The following is a 25,236-nucleotide window of genomic DNA, read 5'->3' on the forward strand; positions in this document are numbered from 1 at the left end:
GTTGACACAGCGGACCCTACAAGCACTACTATAAACACTGCATTCAATAAAGGCAATCAACACACTTGGACTTAGGGCCAACATTCTCTTACATATCTGTTACCCACCTCTGCTGCTCACCTCGTAATTTAAAGCTCTGTCACACTAGCACAGCCTGTAGATCAATTTCACAAACCTTCAAAGACAGAACAAGTATCATACCTGGCTTGCAGTTCCAATGATCTCTTTTTTCCTGTTATGGAAAATGTATGAGCCACATTTTGCTTGGCAATTTCTTGGACCTGTAAAAAGCACATCAGCTTTTTCACTCATTGAACTTGTCTTTCCAACATTTTTAATGACTTACAAATACAGTCATTCTTAGAAATGCTTAGTCAAAAAGATCATTTGGAATAAAGTATAGTAGTAGAAAAAATAAGGGACTGTTTCCATAGTTACTCGTCTTGTTGCAAAACTCGCGTGTCTGTATCACCAATCAGACACCTATGGCAGTAGGGGGAGGTGTGCCAGCCAGGGAACAAGGTAAGGCTCTCAATCCAAACATGTCACACAGTCACCATTACTATGCTCCCTTTTTGAATGATTCTTATAAAAATTTCAAAAGCCCAGCTGTCAGAGACTGAAATGTTATAATTTATGTCTTAAACATCTTCATGAAAGACTTTTGCTTGTTATAGCAAAACTGTACAAAAGATGCAGAGAAAACCACCAAAACCCTGAATGGAGCCCTACACTGCTCATTGATGAAGATAAGATAAAGTGACTTAGGGGAGAAGAACACATTCAGAGAGAGATCAAGCTTAGCACCTTCAGGGTGGAAGTCACAGCCCCAGGGCTATCAGCTGCCAGGCTGGAACAGACCCTCACACCAAAGGCTGGGGGGAGGAGAGGTTTTGGGTGTGTGATGAAAAAGCCTCTGATTCGAGCAGTGAACAGCCATCCTCCGCTGTGCAGAGGAGCTCAGCTCTGGGCTCCTTCACCCTGGCAGAAACCGCATCCACATGAAGGACAGCAGAGTCGTGGTCCATCAAACACCCCCCTACAAAGGGGTCCCCAGACCCTGCACCACAGATGATGCAACAGATCCATAGTGTTGCAAAGGACAGTGTCAAATGTGCCCTACTCAGGGGAGGCATGTGGGTGCTCCCACCTGGCCCAAACCACTTTCTCAATCCCCTGGATTCCACACTTTCCAGCAACAGGTGGCAGTGGGACCCTCACCACCAAGAAGAGCAGATGGAGGGGAGCAATGAGATGTTGTTGGGACCCTGGGAAGGGTGATATGTTTCCACCCAACTGGTGTCACCTTCTCCCTTTCTCCCCACCCATGCACACCTCTTTTTCTATTTCTGTCCTTATTTTCTCTTTCTCTTTGCCTCTTTTACTATTAAATAAAATATATAACTTTTTTTTTGGCACCAACATCGAACTTCATTTGGTTTTAATCACGTTTTGGGGTACATTTTGAACCTTTCTGGGTTTGATCCATTTTATTCAGAGGCTTAGTTTACTTTGGTCTTCTGTGTTAAACTGGTTCATAACACCAACCAACCAAAAAAATCCAAAAAGAGATAAAATCATAGAATCACTAACATTGGAAAAGAACTTTAAGATCCTCAAGTCCAACCATGAAAACAGCACCATCACATTCACCACAAAACCATGCTCTCAAGTGCCATATCCACATGTTTTTTCGAACACTTCCAGAGATGGTGACTCCACTTCTTCCCTGGGCAACCTGTGCCAGGTCTGGAAAACCATTTCAGTGAAGAAATATTCCCTAATATCCAACCTAAGCCTCCCCCAGTGCAACCTGAGGCCGCTTCCTCTCATCCTGTCACACGTTAGAAGAGGCCAACCCTCACCTGGCTACACCCATCTTTCAGGCAGTTGTAGAAAGCGAGAAGGTCTTGCTCCTTATCTCCAGAATCCCCCCAGCTCCCTCATCAGATTTGTGCTCCAGACCCTTCCCCAGCTCTGTTGTGCTTCTCTGGACACACTCCAGAACCCTAAGGTCTTTCTTGTCATGGAAAAACTGCATTGATCCAGAGTGATCCAAAGCTGGGTTTTAGAATTCTACTATATTTTTACATTCATACAATGTTATGTATTTAGATTCAGCAGGGATCCAAAGCTATCAAGAACATTAAAAAAAGAGGAAAGAAGAGATGCAAACCTGCAGTCCTGCAATGTCCATCTTCTCTCGGACACTGAACTTCTGGCCGATCAGCCTCAGTTTTGGCACACAGTACAGCACCATGCTGTTAAACTGCAATGAGGCAAGAGTTTAACTTAGGCAGTTACATGCTAGACACAGCCTGCACTGTGAAGGTTTAGGGCTCTGGTGTGTTTTACTCCAAGAGACAGCTCTCAAGAAGAGATTTAAGGTGAAAGTGAGACTGATGGATCATTACTGAGAGAAGTGGGCACACAGAAACACCTCAGCCAGTCACTTCTCCCTTCTGCCCCTCCCTCTGAATTGGACTGCCTTGAAAGCACGAGAGCTCTTCTCCCAGTGCCAGTGAGAGCTGGCCATCTCCTGCAGCAAGGTGGTTTGGCTGGAAACCACCTCCTGTGGCACTCTGCAAAAACTCAGCCTCTGAGGAGGGAGATGGAAAAGACCCCTTTGGGCCAGTAAAGGCACAGCATGAAAGAAAGAAGGAAATCCTTGAGGAAAAAACTGCAAGAGAAAACTGCTGCTCAGAAGGAGTAGCTGGGCTCAGCTGGTGAATGCTTTTTGTCTTTAAGCTTGGGAAGATGTAAACATACCACAGAATCATAGATTCAAAGGATGGCTTGGGTTGGAAGGGACCTTAAAGCCTATCTCCTTCCACTGGCTGCCATGAGTAGGGATCCCTTCCACTAGACCAGTGTGCTCTAAGGCCCATCCAACCTGAGCACAGCCCTGAAAATAATATAGCAGCTGAAACACTCACCAGGAATAAATACCTATCCTGTGCTGTGCCATTCTTTGCTGAAAGTTTCTGAATTTGTCCTTCTTTAATGAGCTCATTGGCTGGGTTAACAATATCCTCTTCACCACCCAGGCGCTCATAGACTTCCAAAAGTTTGTGCATCTTTTCCTGCCAGTACAAACATCGAGCAATTTAAATTAAAAAAAAATTATTCCATGTAGTCTATTTTCCACTCTTTAATTTCTGTGGTAAATGTATGTAAGTTGAAAGAAAACAGTCTTATAGCTTTGCATTTATATTGAAACGCATTGCATATTGTTCAGTGCTATTCCCCACTCTGGATTAGTCATACTGGATTAGTTATACTTGGATTGTACCATTTAATGACACTTTGAGATAAATTTATTTGATACTTTTAAACTATTACTATTCAACACTAAATATGTATTATAGAATCATAAAGGTTGAAATAAATCTCTAAGATCATCAAGTCCAAATATTAATCTTTGGAACTTTAAAAGCAATGTCCAATAAAATCACTGGCCAAGCTGGAGACCTGTACGCTACCAAATAATGGAAGCGTGATTTATTTCTTCTACTGCACCACAACAAGAGTAAGCGGCCAACAATTAATTCAACCCTCCACTAACTTTTGGGGATATTGCTACAGCATTTACTTTCCTTTCCGTCTGGCTTGGACCTCAAGCAGCAAAATTATTATAACAGCCTTTTCCAATGTGTTCTTGTGTACTAACAGAAAAAGCAACCGACACAGAAACCAATGAGCCAACGAGTTGTTTCATATTCCTGATATCTGCAGAGATACTGTACAAAGCTCCCAGGAGTTAAGAGGCCCAAAACCAGAAAAATTTCCACCAAAATATATCCTTATCAAGAGAACATGCCAGACTCAAATAGAAACAGATGGTTTCCTAACTATGCTTTCAGACATACTGGAAATACACAGACATCAGCTGGCTACTTCCCCATAGCAGCCACAGGAAACATGGTCTCATGGTGTCCCCACCAGCTGAGAGAGGAAGTAATGGTCTGATAGAGAAGTGAACATAAACCTTGGACCTAAGCCAGATACACAGCATTTCAGGTCTGTTTTATACAAAATATCCTGAGACACCTGGGTGCACCAAAGGGATAACATCTGCAGCTGTAAAGCCCATTTACTTTAACAGTAATGCACTAGTTCTTCTATATGTAAAACCTGTGCTAGTGTCCAAAATCTCCACATCTGACTGCCCAGCTTTTGAAGCACAGCTTTCTGAAGCTACTGATGCATGCAAAACGCACATTCTGTGCACTTAAGATGGGCCAAAATCAAATCAAAGCAACCTTCATTCTGTTGAAGAACTGTAGGACTAAAAAAACAGTGTGAAAATCTGCAAGGACACCTTGTGAATGGGTCTAATTGGAATACTTCCAACACTTCTCAAGGACAAGCAAATAACGAGTTTTATGAAGACTTCCTTTTTCAACTCATTGGGTCCTTAGGAATGAGGGAGGTGGAATTTAAGCCAAACAAGCCACAGAAAACTGCAGTTGCAATAAAAAGGACTCAGACATCCAACACATGTTTAAAGCCTGAGTGACAGGCAGATTTCCTCTCCAGTTACCATGCTGAGCCTGTTGCAACGGGAGGCCCTCAGCTGAGCCAAGTGTTTCAGTCAGATCACAATTCCGTTCTGGAATTGCTACTCACCATCTTCCGGATGGCTGCATTGGAATGGTTTGCTGCTGTTGATATCAGCTCCAGTGACTCTGCAATAAAGGTACCAAGAGTTATGCGTTCTCTAGATTGTATCTTTTAATAGCACCTTGGGAGACACGTTCACCTCTCTGAGTAGTTTTTCCTTCAAAATTGATGATACATAAGCAATTATGGACACAATCAGTTCTGCCTGTTCAACTGATCTATGTTTCATCCTTCTCTCCTAAAAATCTAGATGAGCCAAAGCACACAGTGACAAAGAACCCTCACTTTCTAGGAATCACCTATTAAAAGTCAAGTTTCACTTAAGTCTTCTCAAGCATATTTTTAAGATTGTTTTCCTAAAACAGGGATTGCCAGCTTATGGTGATATGGACACTCTTTTGGTTGCGAGCAAAAACTCCTTGTAATCAAGAGAAGTCCACTTCTCCTGTTTCACCATATAAACAGAGTCTATCTGGTTTTCTTGGCAAGAAATACACATTTAAATTCAATACAAATTTAAAACCATTCTTCCTTTCTTCCTCTGGCTACTGCAAGGATGTCTTCCTGTCTTTGTCCTTAGCCACACAATGGAGTAAACAAAAAAGTTAGATGTTCTACTACAGCAAACTTCAACATATTGTCACTGTTTGTTTGCCAAAGCTGCTTTCATTCCTAGAGCAGGTATTCCAACCCTTTTCTTCTCAACTCCAAAAGCATTCAAAATCCCTTTGCTTGGTAATAATTTGATTAATTCAAATCTCCATTTCTACCATAGTCCTGGCTGTAAGTATCTGAACACAAATAGAAAAACTGCCCAGGATTTCATTGTGCTTTTAGACAGAGAGGCGTTTACATGTACTTTCAGCATCTTTCCTGTCTGGAGATTCTTCTGGAAGTTTCTTTAAGTAGTCCTTCAGGAGAAGCTCATAACGAGGAATCCTTTGCACTGGTTCAAGCATATGATGCTGCAAAGTCAGGTTTCCACACACCTCCTGTTTCTGTAATGGAGAGAAAGCAAGAACAGGAGGGTTTGAATTTTTTTCTGCCTTTGGTGTATAACAGAATGAAAAATGACCATTCACATACAGCTAGAAGAGTGTACAGAAGCTTCTCAAGCCATCATAGTTTGACAAACTCATTAGGTTGGAAAAGACTGAGATGATCGAGTCCAAACATAAGCCTAACACTGCCAAGGCCAACTAAATCAAGTCCCCAAGCGCCACATCTGCATGTCTTTTAAATCCCTCCAGGGATAGTGGTTCCATCACTGCCCTGGGCAGCCTGAGCCAGGGCTGGACAACCCTCTCCATCAAGAAATATTTCCTAATATCCAATCTAAACCTTCCCCTGGCACAAATTTCCTTTTGTCCTGTCTCTTGTTCGTTTGAAGCAGAGCCCAGCCTACCCCACATCTGCCTCTTCCTGTCAGGGAGTTGTGCAGAGCCCAGAGGTCCCCCCTGGGCCTCCTTTTCTCCAGGCTGAGCCCCTTCCCAGCTCCGTTCCCTTCTCTGGACACACTCCAGCCCCTGCAGCTCTTCCTTGTTGTGAGGGGCTCAAAACTGACCCCAGCATGTCCAGCACAGGGGTGGGCACTGCCCTGGCCCTGCTGCCACGCCAGTGCTGAGCAGCCCAAGGTGCCCTGGTCCTTCCTACCCACCTGGGCTCCTGTTCAGCCACTGCCACAGCACCCCCAGCGCCTTGCCAGGCCCTCTGGCTCAGCCTGGAGCTGAGGGGGTGTTGTGACCCAAGGACAGGACCTGGCACTTGGCCTTGTTCAGCCTCAATCACTGGCCTACGATCCAGCCTCTCCAGAGCTGGAGAGCCTGATAGCAGATAACAGAGCTGGCAGCTTTTATGTGAATCTTCATCCCATGTTGGGCATTTTCTGCTGATATGCAACTATCTTCTTCCAGAAGGCTCAGAAAAGCTTTTCCCATCCATGGCTCTGTGCAGCATTGTTCTCCCAACTTCCTGAAATCACAATGCCCCCAGGAATGTACTGCTTGCCAGAGCTCACTGTATGAGCAGTAGGCACACTGCTCACACATCAGCTTTGAAAGGCAGAGCTCTCTCAAATTCTGCTTCTTTTTCACTTGGCCAAGAAGGGGAGGAGATTTGAGTCTGGTTACACAAAACATCATCCAATAAGGCACCAATGTGCTCTGTTTACAATGGCACTGAGTATTGCAGTGTACTTGTTTTCATAGGATCCCGTGAAGCAAAAGAATATTTTCATTTAAAAGAGGAGAGATGAGAATCTCAGTAAGAACCAGTAACTTGCTTTAAAGCACACAGGAAGTTTCTGCTAGTGATGTAATCTGACTCCACAGCAGCATGTTAACCACAGACACACACAAGCTCTTCTACACAGCATTATTTTTACATCAGCCCACTAATGTGGTCTGCTCTCATGTAAACAACCTCTCTATAACCATGTTAATCTCACTGTGTATTTCTCAGAGAAAGGAACTTCTTTCAAGCATCTGCAATTTCCTCATAAATATTCCAGCCCACACCACACTGCTGACTCGCTCCATTCTCACAGCAAGACTGGAGATAATGGGATAAATGTCTGAGAGAAAAATATTAGCTATCTTTCCAGAAATTCAAAGGACTGAATTTGGTAAGTCACAGTCATCAACTTATTAGTAACATTTGATTTTTGTTTTCTGCTTTCCCTAATTTAACATAATTAGTAACAGTGAATGCCTAATGCTGTATATTATATATACACTATTCCATTAGCAGCTTAGGCAGACAGTGCATCCCTGAAGGATCACAACATACTTCAACTGGTATGTTGAAAACTATCAGTGGCTTTTGATAGTGCAGAGATATGTCAAATAAGTGGACTAAGCATTCTGGGTCCAATCTCTGCCTCCTGCAGCTATAATCACCGAGCAACAGAGCAAAAGGTGCTGTGTAGGTGTGACTAAATAACCTGCAGTGCAATTCTGTCAGCAGCAGGCTTCCGAGGCGCATCTCCTGCCTGCATCACCAGTGCCCACACTGCCTGGCAAGAGCTCTGCTCAAGCAACAGCAGAGCTGCCCATGGTCTGCAACCGGTGTAGATCAACAGGTGATATACATCACTTATGTTGGAAGCTCCTTGGTGGGAAGAGACAGGTGACTTTTAGAGAAGGGAGTTGCCTGTGCTGTAGGGAAAACAGTCCCAAATGGATTACCCTGCAGAAAGCCATGGCTTGCCACTGGCTGAGGACAGCAAAACACAGTGCTGGTGTGTGTGCCTTAGTGGGAGCAGGATGGGTACAGGCAAAAAAGGGTAAGAAAAGGTCCTGTGGAGCAGTAGCGTGGCAGGAAAGGACCTCCCCCAGTCCTTGTTTCTCCAAACTTCTGTTTTGAGTCTCTGACACAGCCCTAAACCTCCACTCAGGGCCTCTCCTCTCCCAGCTTGCCAGGGGATTACTTGATTCCTGACAGCTGGCCCAGGCACAGTCCTCCCATTTAGGGCAGGCAGCTGTGCTCCCTGTTCAGCTTAACCCACTCCTTGCCAGCCCTTCCTTCCCAAAGGATGGTATCTGCCTTCCAAAGACTGCCAGAGAGATGCTTATGAGCATCCTGGAGCCTGCATCCATTCAGCTGGCCCAGGGGACGAGCAGGATAGAACAGTTTTATGGATACACCAGCATAACCAGAGCTCTTCCCCTCTCCCTGCACAGCTTTTTGTGCAATTATGAGAAAACACATGAAAATCCAACTCAAGCATTCTCCTGTGGAGCTGTGATCCTGAGAGCTGCTTGCCACTTTGGAAGCCTCAGAAAAACCAGACAAACAGCAGATGCTGTTAGTAAAATATCCAAACCTAAGCACACCCACCTCAGAATGAAACTGTATTTAATAATAAAAAAAAAAAAGTTAGAAATGAGGAAGACAAATTTAAAAGAGTCAGAATTACTGGGCCAAGGGTGAAGTTTCATTCTGTGATCTGATACTCTTCTTAAACCACAGAATCATGGAATAGTTTGGGTTGGAAGGGACCTTGAAGACCATCCAGCCCAACCCTCATCCACAGTCCCAAGTTGCTCCAAGCCCCATCCAGCCTGGTCTTGAACATTTCCACGGATCCAGGGGCAGCCACAGCTTCTTTGGGCAGCCTGTGTCAGGGCCTCACCACCTTCACAGGGAAGAATTACTTTCCAATATCTCATTTAACCCTGGCCTCTGTAAGTTTAAAGCCATATTAAAAAAAAAAAAAAAGTTTGAGTGGAATAAAAGCTGTGTGTGAAATCTGTGTACCAGAAAAAGAGAAGAAAGGAACGCTACTAAAATTGTGCAATTTTAGTATGTCTTATTATCTTGACAATGTGTGTCATTAACTGGGAAACAAATAAATACACTGAATTAACTGAGGATCTCTCACTCCTGGTTCTAGCCAGCAGAGCGTTAATTTTTTCCAGTAGCCAGGAGGGGTGTGGCCAGGGCCTCAGTGTTAGTGGATAACACCTCAGGTCATTGCCAGGCTGGAAGAGAGGGTTTCATTTCAGAGAAGGTTCCTTATGGTGGAGCAAGTGTGGCACATGGAGCAGTTTGGGTGATGCTGGTCCTGACTGGAGGGAGTGGTTTCGGTGAGTAGCTGCAGCTGGATTGAACTCTGCACTCTCTTTTTGGTACACCTTTATTTTTATTATTAATATTGTTGCTCTTACTGTTTGTTTTCTTATCTCATTGTTTCCAGTAAATTGTTCTTACCTCAACCCATGATTTTTGCTTTTTGGGCCTCCAGCTCTCCTCTTCAGATACTCCCGGAGGAGGGGAAAAGGGAAGTGGGAGAAAACAAAGGAGTAGTAGTGTGGTTTTGGAGTCTCTAAACTGGGGAGTATCATTCCTAAACCATTACAATCTCCCAGTCCTATTATGTGAATTAAAAACTTACCTGTATATTCTGAACAACATCTTTGAAGGGAGAGGACCGCTGCATACATGTGTTCACTATGTCCATTGCCCTGTCAAAGTTCTTTACATACTCTCCATACATTTTCAGAAAAGGAGCAAGTTTCTGCAGGATATCTCCTAGCCGTGGATTGACGCTCCTGTGGTAAAGAGACAGGGAAGTACTGAAATCTCTGGAAATGAATGGTATCTTCAGAGAGAAAACACAGCTGTAAGATTTCCACAGTTGTCTCCCACATGCAGAAGCATTTACACATATGTGCAATCAAGACAGGCTAAGTTCAGTTTATGGTAATCTATGCAATATCCTAGATGAAACTTCAAACATGAATCCTGTTGTAAAAGGGATGACATTTCCCCCCTCACTCTCTTAAGTGAAAAGCAGACTGACTATACATCATTAAAAGAACTTCTGCCCAACACAAAATCTTGTGGGAAACTTTTACTTATTAAAAATAATCTCTTCCACCACAGCCAAACATCTGAATTGGTTTTAATGCAAAGAGATGGCTCAGTTCAACAGGGTAATCCCTAGGGGCTAGTAACCCCAGGCTGGAGCAGCAGTAGCCACAAATCTCTCTCTGCCAAAGACATGGCCAGGCAGAGAGCCAGCCATTCTCCCCCAGTCTGCTTGCAAGCCCCTCTTTAGCCAGTTGACAAGCTTCTATCCTCCTCTGACTCCCAGACTCTGCAGTTTTCCTCTCCTCTGTTACAGCTGTCCCTGCAAGTGCAAGTCAGGCACAGAGGTGCTGGGACTCATTTACTCCTTCTGCTCACTGACAAACGTGTGAAGACTGGACTCAGCCAAGACAGAGGCAAACCCTGGTCTTGTCTTGATCAATCAGGGGACCTGCAAAGGTCAGCACTATCTGCACCTGCCACTGCAGGACACCATGCACCCAGTGTGTCCCCTCAAATTGGATTTCCTAGGTCTGACTTGCAATTAACCTTTCCACCTATCACTGTGTTTCTGCCTTATCTACAGCTTACAGCATCACAGAATCATTAGGGTTGGAAAAGACCTCTAAAACCAATAAGTTCTACCTTCAACCTCATTAAAGCAGCCAAATTTTAAATGGTATTCAAAAATATTTATTTCAGCTATGGGGCCAAAAGAAGCAATTTTATTCCTTCCTAGTACTGTAATTTCATAGTACTGCAATAATAGGAGAGTAGGAATGCAGTAAGGAAAACAGCTCTGGTAATACTTCCAACTATAAAAATGTTCACAGTGTATTCTGGAAGTTTTGAGTGCTCAGGCCTACTCCTTAAGTCAGAAATGTTTGAGAGTTAGTAAATAACTAATGTAACTACTGCATTAAACAATAAAAAATTTGGACTTAGACTAGGCCTTATGGTTGCAACAGTTTCTTGAAAATGTATTTTTTAAATAATTGTAGTGACAGCTACCTACCATTCTTGTGTAATTCTTGTTTTGAGCTCAGGAAGAAGAAATTGTCCATGGAAACAATAGATGGAAGAAATATTTGAGAAGATGCCTGTTATCACTTCAGATGAGATCCCTGCTTCGGACAATTTAGTGCAAAAAACCTGCAGAAGGCAACAAGACAGTACCAACATTTTTTAACGAAAAACAGTCCTAGACATGCTGATTTTAGATTGCAATTTTGCAAAGCTGACTGCTTAGAACAGAGCTGCAGATTTTCACCCCTGGTAGCCACTCCTTGGAGTCTTAAGGAGGTTCACAAAATTTAAGCGGACTGTCACCCAGAGTTAGATTTATCACTATAGGCCATTGAAAAAACTAGGAAATCTGAGCTATAATTCAAAAAAGATTGAAATGACTGGGAAGATCAGACATCTCATATTTGAGTGCAAGCTGCAAACATCATTCAGTCCCTGAAAAGCATTTACTGCTATTTACACAAAGCAAAATAAATAATGTGATTGGGTTTTTCTCAGTAGGAAAAATTACACTACACGGAACAAAACGAAAAGACATTCCCTAGATTTCTATGGTCCAGAAAAAGTTTCTGTTAATCTAATACAAGCACTGTAAGTCTTTCATACAGCTCCAAGAGTTGTAGAGTGAAGCATTCTCCAAGTTACAGCTTCTAACAGTATTTCTTGCCAGGTGACAGTTTTTTATTTTTTTTCTTCTACTCATTTTTAAAAAGCACTTTGCTAGAAATATGTCTCATCCTCATTTTTATTTCTTTCTTGCATATTCATGTTTTTTTTCTTTGAGGTAATTATAGAAATGTCTGAATTGTGTAGCGTCAACTCAAAGTCTATGGGGAAGAAAGTTCAGACTCATCACACCAGTTTCACTTCATCCCCATGTGTAAACATGATGGGCAACAATTACAAAACAGACTGGTAAAAAAATAGTTTGTTGTAGGCTCAGGGCTAACACATGTGGCCCGATTTTAGTAAAACTTCAACTTCTTGCACATCAAAGAGCAATCACAGATTTCATCATTTCTTAGTGCTTTCATTATCCCTGTGATTTCCTCTCCCCATACTCCCAGGGAGGAACCGAATGCTGGCAGTGTCTGTGTCTTGGACTGCTGCTTTCCCATTTCCCTTTCTGCCATCCCAATCCTCTGTTTCCTTTCAGAGAACCCTCTTGCTCAAAGCTCACATCTGGGATCCACGGCACACAGCCTGACAGGCAAACTCCATCTTCCACCTACACACAGCATTTGTACTGAGCTACAGCTTAGGCAGTGGACAGGAGACATCATTGCTGCTCACTGAAAAGAAAGGAGAGTTAATTCAGAATGGAATTACCTGGTCCAAGAGATGGAGTCTTTTAACATACGCTTCTTCTGTGTGGAGCAGCTCATTGGCGATGTTGAATAGCTTTTGGGGCTCTGTACACTGAAAAAAAGAGTTACAAATGACACAATCCATCTGCACTTCCACACTTAAGTTCCACTAACTGTTCTGTTTTTCATTTTGCCAGTGGCCTAAATCCTACCAGCAGAGGAGCCTGGAGTGAAAGAGGTTAACACATTCCAGAATCTGCCCCACATCTCTCAAAAGATCACTTTGCTCCAGAGATATTTTAATGCTGTTTTCTGAAAGAGCAATTAGTAATGCAATCAGTGTCTGGTCAGGACATCACTTGAGTTCATTACGGCTTTATAAAAAGAACCAGAAACATCCTCTAAACCTGGAAATAAGTCTAGTTAATTTGAAAAACAAGGCAATAGATTGTAAATAAACTGTTCTCGTTTTTGGATTCAGGTCCTGTAACTAAAATGAAAACTAGAAATCAGGCTGTTTGGCCAGATTTCTACTCTTGCTAGCACAGCATTACTCTCTATGGCATATTTCTAAGATTTTTGTGCAGCTTTATACACAGGCCAGTTCCCTGGAAAGAATTTTCATCAAGGTAACCCAAATTACTCAGTGAAGCCTTTCATTAAGCTCATTAAAAAAAAAAAAAAAAGAGAGAGAGAGAAAGGACTACTTAAAAACTCTAAATACAGTTTTAAAGCACTGATTTTAGGCACTGTTCAGCCAAAAGCTACATAGACCCTTCACTCCCTAAGTGCTTAGTAATACCTGAATTACTAGAATACAGGTTTGAGCTTCCCAACAATCTTTTAAAGTGTTAGACTTTAAACACCATGCCTACATATAATGAAACCAGTCCAAAACAGTGTTGGCTGGCTTGTGTTCAGGAATACAAGCATGGAAAATGGGCAGAAAGGATGATCAAATGTAGGGAAACTATACTGGGCTGGATCCAGAAAAAGACAAATGCACTGAAGGTAAGAGGTGCATTAACGATTCCTGGAATGCAGAACATTGACTGGGTGCAATTAATCACTATTTCTATGGGAAAACTGAAGGGCATCAAATAAAATCACCAAGGTGCTGCTTCCTCAAGAAGCACAACATTGCTGGCAGTAACCTTCACACAGGTTCACAAAAGAACCAGAAATATCCACAGAGGAAAAATTTAGCTGAAGTCTATTAAACACATGGGGCAATTGCCAGTTCAGGAAGTACCTGGGCCTGTCACCAGTAGCACTGCTCGACCCCAAATGTCTGTCTCTGGTGCTCACATTTGGGGCAAGGACTTGTAGATATAACCCTGTGAGCCACCATCAGATTGTTGGAAAACATCAAATAAAGGCTCTCTTTAAGCTTCTTCAACATTACCGTGTTTTGTTTCCAAATAAAGTTGATGAGAAAAATTTAAACACCAGCCCTCCACAGAGATTCAGACAAGCTGCAGTACAACTGAAAACTTCAACGGTTTTTCAAAGAAAGCCATGAACTCCAACAAATCAGACCCACAATTATCCCACATGGAATGAGGTGCCACTTGGCATGAAGTACTCATAGCTCCATGATGTAAGTATTATTGAAGGAAAGTAAATAGCTTTCCTTTATTTGAAGCAACATCAGACTTTCTTTGAAGCAATCCAGGCACAAATCTGAATATAGGCAAACATGAAGTTCTGACAGGGACTCTATCTGCCCCGCCTCTCAAATTATTCCAAGTCAAATACTCTTTTACACTCTTTCAACATGCTACACAACATCGTGCTCTGTTCACTATATATTAATATTTAGAGGAAGTGAAAAACAAAACAAACCACAGCACAATAAGTCTTGAAATTGTTCCAAGCAAATACATCTTATTACAGTTTACACTGCAGTGCTCTGCTGGCCCAGTCAAACCCAGTAACTACAAGGATCTCTTACTGAGAAAGAATTTATCTACTGGTGTTGCTGGGCACAAAGGAGTGCTCAAATGAAAGGCACTGATGTAACCAGCTGGCATGCCAGTCACCAAGAGCATCCTTTGAGTTGTTTGAATTCAGAATTGGAAAAATACTTATTGCCAACCAAATACATTGGTACTCAGAAGTAAATCTTTACATAGCACAGGTAGTTTTTTAGCTCCTGACCTTCACCATCTGCAATTCAGCTTATATTTCAAGAAAAACTTGCTGGCATCTGCTTAAATACCAAACAAGGGCTTAATAGACTCAGCTTGAGCTCAGTTTTACAGTGACTCTATCTTCAGTTGCTCTCTCTGCTAAGCAGAGAGGTAGGCACATTTTTCAGACAAATTTGCAACATATTTGCCTTTCAATGGGCATAACATTTTAAATGAAACTATAGATTAATTAAACGTGAGGCAGTCCCATTCTTCTAACTTCATTTTGTGCCATGGTGGGATAGCTTTAACAAAGCCCAAGCCATCATTCACTAGGAGCAAGATATTTCATGGTCCATGTTTCTAAAGGAAAAGTAAAACAAACCTGCAAATTGAGATTATGCTCTGCCTTGTGCAGTGTTCTTGCTGAGTGACTGCTTGCCACAAGCCACAGCATCTCCTGTGCAGTCATTCCCTAGAACCTTACACCTACTGCAAAGGCTGGACAGAACAGTGTGGCTGGTGGGGTGACAAGAAAGATGAGAAAATTGAAGAGGGAGGTGTTGACTTCACAACACAAAATTCACTCCAGTGCTCAAGGCAGCATGATGCACTTTCACTTTGTGAATGATTCAAAAATTCATTTTCAGCTGCAACTGTCTATAACACATTTTAAATAAAAAGAAACAACAGCCTGAAATCAAACAGAACCAGTTTCTAATGAAGGTCAGATTCACACTTGGAATGCATTTGCATCTTAAATCTTGCAGCAACCATTTTCCATACAATGGGTGTGCACAACTACATTCAGTCAGCATCAGTCTCACATAGGGCTTTCAGCAAATCTTGCAAGAGAGCTCCTGGGATAGAGCTTAGGTTAAAATAATACATGGTTATGTGTCAAAACTCCATCAGTCAGCTCTGCAAAGACCACAAAAAGTCACAGAAATATTATAGGCCACTTCCTACTCAACAATCCTGAAAATAATACAGAAAAGTTATCCTATGCTTGGTTGTCTTTGTTGCACTGAAATCACATTTTCCTTAAGATACTTAAATCATGATGATGTCATATCTGAATTTTCTCAACCAACATTATGACTAAAACATTGACATACAGACTTTTTTTCTGAATATACATGGAGATAATCTCACCCAAAGGTCATAGTAGCAGGATTACAGGCCAAATTTTACAACACACACTAGACAATGAAATCAGATGTGAAACCCCAGCCATGTACAGGCAGAATGGAAGCATGGGTCCATGAATGCATGAGACCCAAGGGGGGCTCCATTGTTACTATTTACACATCAGGAAGCATGACAGAGGGAGAAAAGCATGCTTTGGTGATTACAAATGAGCATATATGACTCTTAGTGAAAAAATGCCTAAAAAAACCCCTCTGAAGCACTGATACCCCTCCCAGAAGCATTACTCAGGCTCTCAGGCAGTCAGCAGAAGTCCTGGGACTTTGGAGCACAACAGTCCCTCAGTCTCACTTTTATGTCACTTCTTTTCTTTGCAACCATCTTTGTAACCATCCAGATTAATGTGCATCACTTCCTGGAGCTCCTGACATTTTCTGAGACATTATCAAAACTAATAACCTCCCCTTGGTTAATTTTTATTTTGATAAAAGATAACTGGAAATCTCAGTAAATCACTTCTGAGATTTTAAAACATAATTTGTGCTAATAGTGAGCCCTCTTAGACTGCTGCAGACTCCTAAAGAATCACTGCATTGCTAAGCCTAGACTAAATAAAACATTACCACTCACATATCAGGTAAGGTTACCTTCCCCAAGCATGAGCTGTGTGCAAGCTTGGGTGGAAGATAGAGGGATCACTGAAGTAGAAAAGAATAGTTATTCATGATCTTCACTTACACTGATATCCTAGGAGTTACTGATCCATCATTAAACCACTCTGCAGCTGTACTTATGATTCTCCTCCAACTGTAACAGCTTTCATATTTAATGAGACCACTGGCTACCTTCATGGTGCAGCTGCAAAGCCTGGTACTAGGGGTAGGAGGGGAAATGCAGGAAAAATGCTTTCCCAACTTAAGGTTTTTTGAAGGAGATGAGGGCTCCCCAGCTCCCAGGAGAGCAGCTGATGCCAATTGAATTCTGCCTTCTTTCAAGCAGGAAAATTATCAGTTTTGTCAAGGATGATGTGAAATTCCAGCCTAAGAATAACCATGGAACAAGTCAACTTTGAATCATGTTAGCTCTCCTTGCTGGAAGCTGTGGCCCTTCACTCTAACCCTGAGTCCACAGTGCCCCAAATCTGCAACAGAATCAAAGAGGGGAGCAGGAAATGACCTCAAGTTATGCCAGGGGAGGTTTAGATTGGATATTAGGAAAAAATTTATTCACTGAAGGGTCAGGCATTGGAAGAAGCTGCCCAGGGAAGTGGTGGAGTCACCAGCCATGCAAGTGTTCAACAGACAGGTAAATGTGGCTCTTCAGGACACAGTGGGCCAGTCAGTGTTTGAGTAGTGGTTGGACTCAATGATCTTCGAAGTCTTTTCCAACCATAATGATTCTATGATTTTATGTGGACACTTGACACAGAAATTAGCTTCACCCAATGTGTCCCCAGAAGAGGGCACAATCTTTGCACTGAAGAACAGGCAGCTGCTCTCTCAGCCTTCCTCCTCTATGTGACTGCAAAAACCAGGTAACTTAGTGTAGCTTGGTGAGCTTCAAAACTGCCTTTGGGAAGGGGAAATAAACTCAAACTGCATGGGAAAACCTGCAGTGCATCACATAAAGGAGGGAGGGTAATACAAAAATCCAAAACAAATGAGTTTTCTTCTGGAGATACCTCTCATAAATTTACCAGGTGAGCTCCAGAGAATTATAGCCTCATATATATGGACACATAACCTAAGGAACAAGACTCAAAACCAGCCATCAAATCATTGATATCATATGAAACAGTGGTATTTGTCATCAAAGCACTTCTTAATCAGATGGCAAAGTGTTCAGCTTGGGGTTGTTCCAGTTGGATTGATACAGCATTCGTAGTCCAAACTGTAAATTTAATTACCAGATTAAAGATTTTTAATGTAATATATTATTTTCCAGGAGTTGGTCTTTGATGATTGTTATGGGTTCCTACCAACTCAGGAAATTCTACAATTCTAGGCTTTCTTGCTGGCCTGTTGCAACTAATATCTTTCAAATAATATTTCAGTGGCACACATGCACATACATGCACATTATGAATATAAAACAATTAAAGTATGTCACAGTGTGTGTATGTAGGTATAAACACACTTGTGAAGCTCTGAGGTACAGAACTTGCATGCCATTTCATCATTCTTTTATTTATATCAGATGATTGACCTAGAAACTAAGAAATGCATTCTAATGTCCACCTTTCCCAAGGGACAAGCCCTTGACTGGCACAAATCATTATGTACTTGGTGATTTCAACAGAACCACACGATTTATAAAAACTGAGGTGTGGACACTGCATTTCACTAGCTACAGATCATTAGCTGCAGCTGCTGATCATATTCTTTAAAACACAAAAATCCCACATATTAACTTTACTATCATCATGGCTTGGGGTGGGGGGGGGGGGACCCTAACAAACCCAAACACCTGCAAGTACAAACAAAAACAGCCACCAAACAAAAAGTGCAAAAAGTGGAATATTTTGCAGATATTTTGCAATACTCTGCTCTGCTTTTCTGGAAAAATCGAATCCCTTTTAGCAGCACTATTACCAAAAATGACTGTCTTGATAAGCTGATAGTCAAAGGAATCTGTCATTAATCTTACATAGCTGCTGCAAACACACAACTGGACTACATTACTCCGGAATCAAAGAAAAATCTCTTTTCCAGCTTCAGTTTCCTGAAGAGTAATTTGACATAACTACCATTAAAACAACTTCTTTGCACTCAAGAAGTAGTCACATCAAAAACAGCAGAGGTTTCTGTAAAAAAACACTCCAAATTTTGTGTGAGACAAGATTCTGATCCTGCCCATTCTACTCAGATGCAAGGTCCTGACCCTGCAAGATGCACTAGCCAATTAACTCTCTGAACAACAGAGAGCTCCATGGAAAAGAACATGCTCTAACAAGCTGAACCTAGACAAACCCAAGCAACAAACACAAGGTAGGAGTCTTGGCCTACAAAAGTACCTGAATTTTAACAGCTAACCTCTGGCTGTGATGGATTCACTTATATTAAACCTTTTGAAGTAGCTGGGAACTTTTCTAAAAAACTATCTAGGTCAGAAACAAGTTAGGACCTGCATAAAGCAGGAAACAATACTGACTATCATGATCCTTTGATGAAAAACCAACGAAACAAATGATCCAAACAATGTATTAAAGTGATGCAAGTGTCAGGAACTGGTTTCTGAGCGCGCGATAGCAACCACCAACTCCCTTACCTTGTTTACATCCAAATACTCCAACTTTGGCACTTCTGCTATCTCTTGCTCCTCACTGCTTCCTTCATCAATGTCACTGTCATCATCCTGCGTGGAGTCTCTCTTCTGCTCCACAGAGGAAGGTTTGGTGCCCTTTCTGTCAGGTTCCATCTCTCCTGGGTTCCCAGCCGTGCTGGACTTCTTCTGCTCGGCCCCTTCTTCACTGGGGAATGTTTCCCCAGCCACACTACAAGAAGGACTGTCAATGCCACTGTCTCTGTTGGGAATTTTACCACTCCCATTCAGTTCTGCAGTTGAGTCTTTACTGCCAAGCTCTTCTTGGGACTCTTTGCTCAAAGTCACAGCAGTACTGTCTTCATGGCTTTTGCTATCACCTATGCTCAGCTCTTTAATTTTCATTATGTCTGTGTTAGTTAGATCCATGCTGCATGGTATGTTGGGCTCAGTTTCATCCAATTCAGTTTTGTCATTTGTGGAAGAGTCACTGGAAGCCACTGTGTCACGGTCACACAAGCTCATCTGCTTGGATGAGTCCAGGCCAGGTTCCATTTTAAGAGCTAAATTTAGCTGGTTTCTTTGAAGAATATGTACAGGTTGCCTGTGAGTGAAAACAAAGCACCGCAGTCATATTAATACTCAGGTTTCACAAGTGCCCTGAAAGAGAGGGTGTGATTGCCATTTGATTCAAGCATCCCACTGACAATCCCAGAAGGCAAGAGTGTGCACATTTGCAATAATAATGATCACCCAACAACACCCAGTGAGAAAACATCACCCCTACATGCTACTGAAATGGCACCATCAGAATCCTGGGCCTTTAGTGCTTTCCATGTACCTTGAAGAACAGTCTGGTTTGAGGGTTTGGAGATGAAATCGCCTCTAAAAAGAAGCAATTGGTTCTGGGCTCATTTAAACAGAAACTCTCATTCTTCAACAGAACCAAGCCCTTTTGGCAAGGTGTTTTCTGCCAGAGAGGATCTACTGAAGCATGAGAAGGCACTACTTTTCCTTTTTGAAAGACACCAGGTTCACCCAGGTGATAACACTCCAAGGCACAGTATGATGACTGTCTCCATCTCCCTCTTTGTGGAAAAAACCCCATCATTAGCTCCATCAGGCAGATTTGTTCTTCAGAAAAAGTTCTTGATGTGTTTGCAAATTGAGCTGGTTTTACACCAAAATATATATATATTTTATCCAATTTAGTGTCTTTCATTACAAAGTTTTAAAACAGCTGCTGCTCTACATGACATTGTTTCACAGTACCCTATATCCTTCCCTGCCTCCAAGAAGCAAGATCTGATGTTTATTGTATGTTGGACAAAATGCTAAATTAGTTCATGTCATAACAATCAAGTTCCTATTATGCAATTCCCACATCTAGCCAACTTAACAAAAGCAGAGTATGGGCTACTTGCCTTTGTTAGAACCTTAGCAAATTCAGCAGGTCTTAAGCTCCTTAAACATGACTGCATGTTACAAACTAAAATTTGCAGCTTGTATTAAAAATATTCTTTATCCTCAGTGAAACTTTGCACTTCCAGTAGAAAACATCCCAAGAGGACTTTCCAGGGAATCATTATAGTTAATGTTTTCTACTATTACATTCCAAGTTAAAAACGTAGAAAAGGGAGAGGAGAGCAGATCTGGCAAAGTCATATTTACCTAATACTTTCAAATTTCTCAATGAGCGTGTTGACTCCTGCTGATATCGGTATTTCTTCCTCTCCAGGTGCTAAGCTCCTTGATGACTTGGGATCAGCTGGCAAAGGCCGAGATGGTGCAGGAGGAATTCTTTCCTGCCCAGGTTTGAGATGGACAGGCTTAGGAGGTACTAATGAAAGAGAAGGGAAAAAACAGGAGGATAAATCTCCATCTTCTTTATCCTAAACTGGGAACAAAATCCAGACCAAGAGGTATGCACTCTTTCCTCATTTTTTATGAGCGGCACTGGAGCAGTCCTGAAGTATTGCTTACACCAAAGCAAGCTGCTAAAGAAAAAATGGCAGGCTTCTATTTTGTGTCTCTACAGCTGGCTTAGCCATGCTAGCAAACTGAGCAGCTTGCAGCACTGCACTGCTTCCTCATTACCAAACAGGATGCAGAGCTTACGCTTCAGTTTGCAAGTTTGCTTGCTATTTCAATCACACTAATGAGCTTCCCCTTCCATGACTTCTCAAAATTCTGGTACCCCATTGAATGTCTTATATTGGGAAAAAAAAAAGGTAGAGGGATGAACCATATCCCGAAATAAACCTTTAAAGCCCAACCCCAGCATGGATTTCAGTGCCTTGCGTTTGCTTGGTCCAAAATGCCACAGGCTGAACATAATGGCTTTTCTTCCTCTCCTTCTCTCTCCCCCCTCTCTTCTGTGGTGTACTAGTCTTCACAAATTTCCTTCCTCTTTTGGTTCTGTGTTGCGTTGTATATGGTATAAATAAAACAAGTATTGTAAGAACACTCACATTCCTCTTCAGGACTCACAAGGAGGCCAAGGTACAAAGTTTAATACAGTATTTTTTAAAAATGGCATTAAAATGTAATGTCATTCTAAAAAGATTATTCAGATCTTACATTAGTTGCAGAGTAAATTATTTAGCATAGACAGGCAGTAACTCATGGCAACAAGTTCCCATGCTGTCATGGTTTCATATAGGGAAAACAACTCCCATAGGAAAAAATGACATTGGAAGGCAGGAAAACTGGCTGTGGGATTGCTCCCAAAGCACACACTGCATGGAGTAGACTGCCAAGTGTGCCCTCCAATCTAGACTATCCAATGAGTTGACACATTATGTGAGGAAATTCTAACTACATGTTGTATTTTGAAAAAACATTTTTGAAAACAGTTTCTTCCAGCCGTTTCTGACTCTGATCATCCAGTTGGGACATGTGATCAGCATTGTAAATGGGGCTTGAGTTGACAACTGTTCTGAATGTAATTCCAGGGTTACTTTCTTTAGGAGGATAAACTGAGGCATATGCGCGCAAAAGGTAAATTCCAATTGTCCCTTTCTTGCATAAGTCCCTTCATTCTGCATTTGTTCTAAGATCCACATCAGCCCAGATGTCTGCCCTGCTCCAGCCAATGGGGAACTGCCATAGTAGTCCATAGCCAGACAGCGTCTGAGGTCAGTGATGAAGAGGTGTTAAAGCATTTTGGAGTTTTGAGTATAGGTCAGATTTTAGACTTCCTACATTACTGAGTTTATTTCAGCATGAAAGAATAAAATCAAAATTTTTAAAGATTTGAGCCTTAAGAGGTCACTTCCTATAAGAGGACTGATTTGCCCAGTCTCCAAAATCATCTGAAATTCCTATCATAAAACAAAGATGTTAGGACCTCTACAAGCCCTATCTTATACAGGAATAACAGGGAAACAGGAGAAGAAAATCTTCTTGCATATAAATGGGATGGTAAAAATCTGTGTTTTGTTCACCAGGTTTTCAAGTGCACACCACGTGATCAGTGAGCGTCTGACCACGTTTCTCCATGTAAAAATAAAAAACAACCTAAAAACAAGTAACCACACAGCCATCTGGCCCATCAACCAAAGATAAGCTCTGTGCTCCTTACAGAGGGTGCACAGTGCAGCAGGCAGACATGTCAGAACCCACCCCACATACCCCATCAGGCCTTCCATACACCCAAGGTTTTATAATAATATCAAAGCATTTACACGGGGTCTCACTGCTGTCCATGTAAACATTTGATGTCTTTCCTGTTAGTGGATTCATCTGAATCACATCAGACAACAAATTCTGCACTGGACCAAAAGGAAGCAGGAAAACACTTTCGTTAATTCTGAATTTTTACCTACTGAAGTAATGTTGAGAAATGAAGACTTCAACATGGAGGCAAAGCCACTAACCCTACCAAGGACTACTTAGCAAGCAAAATTTCAGCCACACCAGATGTTCAAGGCCACCTTGGTTCAAGGCCAAGTGCACCTGTGTCAGGGCAATTCCAGATGCAGACTGGGTGGAGAATGGATCAAGATTAGCCCCAGGAAGAAGCACTTTGGGGTGTGGCTGTCAAGATGTTTCACATGACCTGAGCACATGCACTGACAGCCCAGAACCTTGTAGTGTCCTGGGCTGCATCCCCACCTATAGCATGAGCACCAGGTAATGCAGATTCTCTGCCTCTGCTCCATTCTGGTGAGACCCCACCTGCAGCTCTGGGGCCCCCAAAACAAGAATGATGTTGACCAGTTGCAACCAGATGAGGCCACAGAGATGCTGCAAGGGCTGCAGCCTCTCTGCTCGGGAGCTGGGCTGAGAAAGCTGGCAGGGTGTTCAGCCTGGGGAAGAGAAGGCTCCAGGAAGAGCTTAGAGCCCCTTCCAGTGACTAAAGGGTCTCCAAGAAAAGCAGAGAGGGACTTTGGACAAAGGCCTGGAGCACTAGGACAAGACAGAATGGCTTCCTGACTGACAGCAGGGTTAGAAGCGATATTAGGAATTAATTCTTCCTAATTCCTAATTAATTAGGAATTAATTCTTCCCCATGAGGGTGGTGAGGCCCCGGCACAGGCTGCCCAGAGAAACTGTGGCTTCTCTGTCCCTGGAAGTGTCCAAGCCAGGTTGGACAGAGCTTGGAACAACCTGGTCTGGTGGAATGCATTCCTGCCTATAGCAGGGAATGGAACAAGATAAGCTCTAAGTTTCCCTTTCCACCCAAACTGTGATTCTTTGGCTCTAATTAAAACTAGAAGTTTGCTACATGGGAGATACCAACATTACAAAGCACTTTCAGGTGCTGCCTGAAGGCTGAAGCCATGTGCTGGGAAGGTATCTCCTCATTCCTCCTTCTCCTGAAGGTTTTACACAGCAGCTCATGGCTTCGAATCAAGCTATCTAGGGCCCCTCCAACTTTCTGAAATACACACATAGAAAAAACATCCTCAGTGACTGGAAATCAGTGCCCATGAATACAACAGCAAAGTATTTGCACCAGATGAATTCGTTCCAGTTCTCACTGAACAGACACTTTTGCTATTCCTTTTTGTTGCCAGTAATAACAACATTCATGGAACAATCATTAATTAAACTTGGGCTACCAAGACCTCCAGGTGAAAGCTCCATAAAGACACAGACCTTGTGAGATGTTTCAAGCATGAAGTAGTATATTAATTTAATGTTTAAGGTTTACTTCCAGAAGCAGAAAATACTATGCTTTCTTTGTTGTTGTTTAAGGCTGAATTGCTTTTGTATAGATATTTTAATTGGGATGGGGTGGTAGTGCAATGGCTTAGAGTGTACAACACAAGAATATCTTCTTTTTCAGATGACAATGACCATCTATCACATGAACCCATATCTTCTAAACATTTTGGTTTATGAACTTAGTATCTTCTTGAGGCTTAGCTTCCTTTGTTCAAATACCTTTCAAGTTCCATGCTTTTTGCATCTCCAATTCCCTTTAGGCAAGCACCCATTACACACATTAGTGTAATTAATTCTACAAAGCATGGGGTGGTGAGAGTAGGACTCTTGGCAAGCTGGCATTACAAAGACGACACATCATTTCACTGATGAAGAAACATGAAAACAATTTCTACTCTTTCAAGAATCTGCAATCTTTTTTGTAGAATTCAGAAGCCTGGGGAGACCAGAACAGCTGGAACACACTACTTCCTGGCTCCTCTTCCATCATATTTTGGGTGTGCCATCTATTTGACTATTAGCTGGCAGTTCTGTGGAAGTACCACAACCCATTGGTGATTGGTTTACCTTCTACGTTATATTTTCAAAATACATTTGCTCCATTTAGGCATTTCCTGTTGCCATATGTAGTTCTTAAAATAAATGGAAAACAGACCAGGTTTTGACAATAAGATATTATTACCTAAAATACTTCTAAAAAAATTTATCAAAAATATAAACAATGTTGTTAAATTCAACTTACAATTCACAGCTGCATGAGGTATACCAACAGGACAAGAAATATAAAGTGACAAGTTAAGTAACGAGTTATTGCTGAATCAATTTCTTCTTGAAGGGTCCTCTACATGGTTATTTAACATTGGGAAATGAAGATAATAAAACCATCCCAGCTATACATTAGAATGCAAAAGTAACTGGTTTGCTGTGACTCAAACTGAAGCAATAATTTTAAAATATTATACTTCCTGTGCAATAGAAACTTGTACAATTTCTAAAAGGACAAAGCCACCTACCTTGGGGTTTCTGTAGAGGATGCATTTTGGCCAGTGCAGTTTTGGTTTTGGGCTTCCTTCCAGCCTGATGGAGACATTGTGCTGAGCTGATGTGCTGCAGTTCCCCACATGCTTCCAACGCAGGACTGGAGTCAATGTGACACTTGATTTGAAAAGGAGAACAAGGGCAACCTGAGGGAGGGAGGGAAGGAAGGAAAGGAGGGAGGGAAGGAAAGAAGGGAGGAAGGCAGGCAGGAAGGCAGG

The 25,236-nt window shown here is 42.1% G+C and overlaps 1 protein-coding gene across 1 annotated transcript in view; it reads right to left on the bottom strand.

Annotated features, from left to right (window-relative positions):
• FGD3 (FYVE, RhoGEF and PH domain containing 3) overlaps nt 1–25,236 on the bottom strand; it is a 95,055-nt gene that overhangs the window by 20,972 nt on the left and 48,847 nt on the right. Inside the window, 11 exon segments of the mRNA XM_054281184.1 lie at nt 202–281; nt 2,177–2,269; nt 2,937–3,083; nt 4,630–4,688; nt 5,483–5,621; nt 9,518–9,674; nt 10,949–11,085; nt 12,289–12,378; nt 18,815–19,412; nt 20,480–20,648; nt 24,994–25,164. Coding sequence (XP_054137159.1) covers nt 202–281; nt 2,177–2,269; nt 2,937–3,083; nt 4,630–4,688; nt 5,483–5,621; nt 9,518–9,674; nt 10,949–11,085; nt 12,289–12,378; nt 18,815–19,412; nt 20,480–20,648; nt 24,994–25,164 — 1,840 coding nt within the window.

The sequence above is a fragment of the Melozone crissalis genome, unplaced genomic scaffold (genome assembly GCF_028551555.1).
Source record: "Melozone crissalis strain CALT ecotype California unplaced genomic scaffold, PUWL_Pcris_2 ptg000029l_1, whole genome shotgun sequence".
Taxonomy (NCBI): domain Eukaryota; kingdom Metazoa; phylum Chordata; class Aves; order Passeriformes; family Passerellidae; genus Melozone; species Melozone crissalis.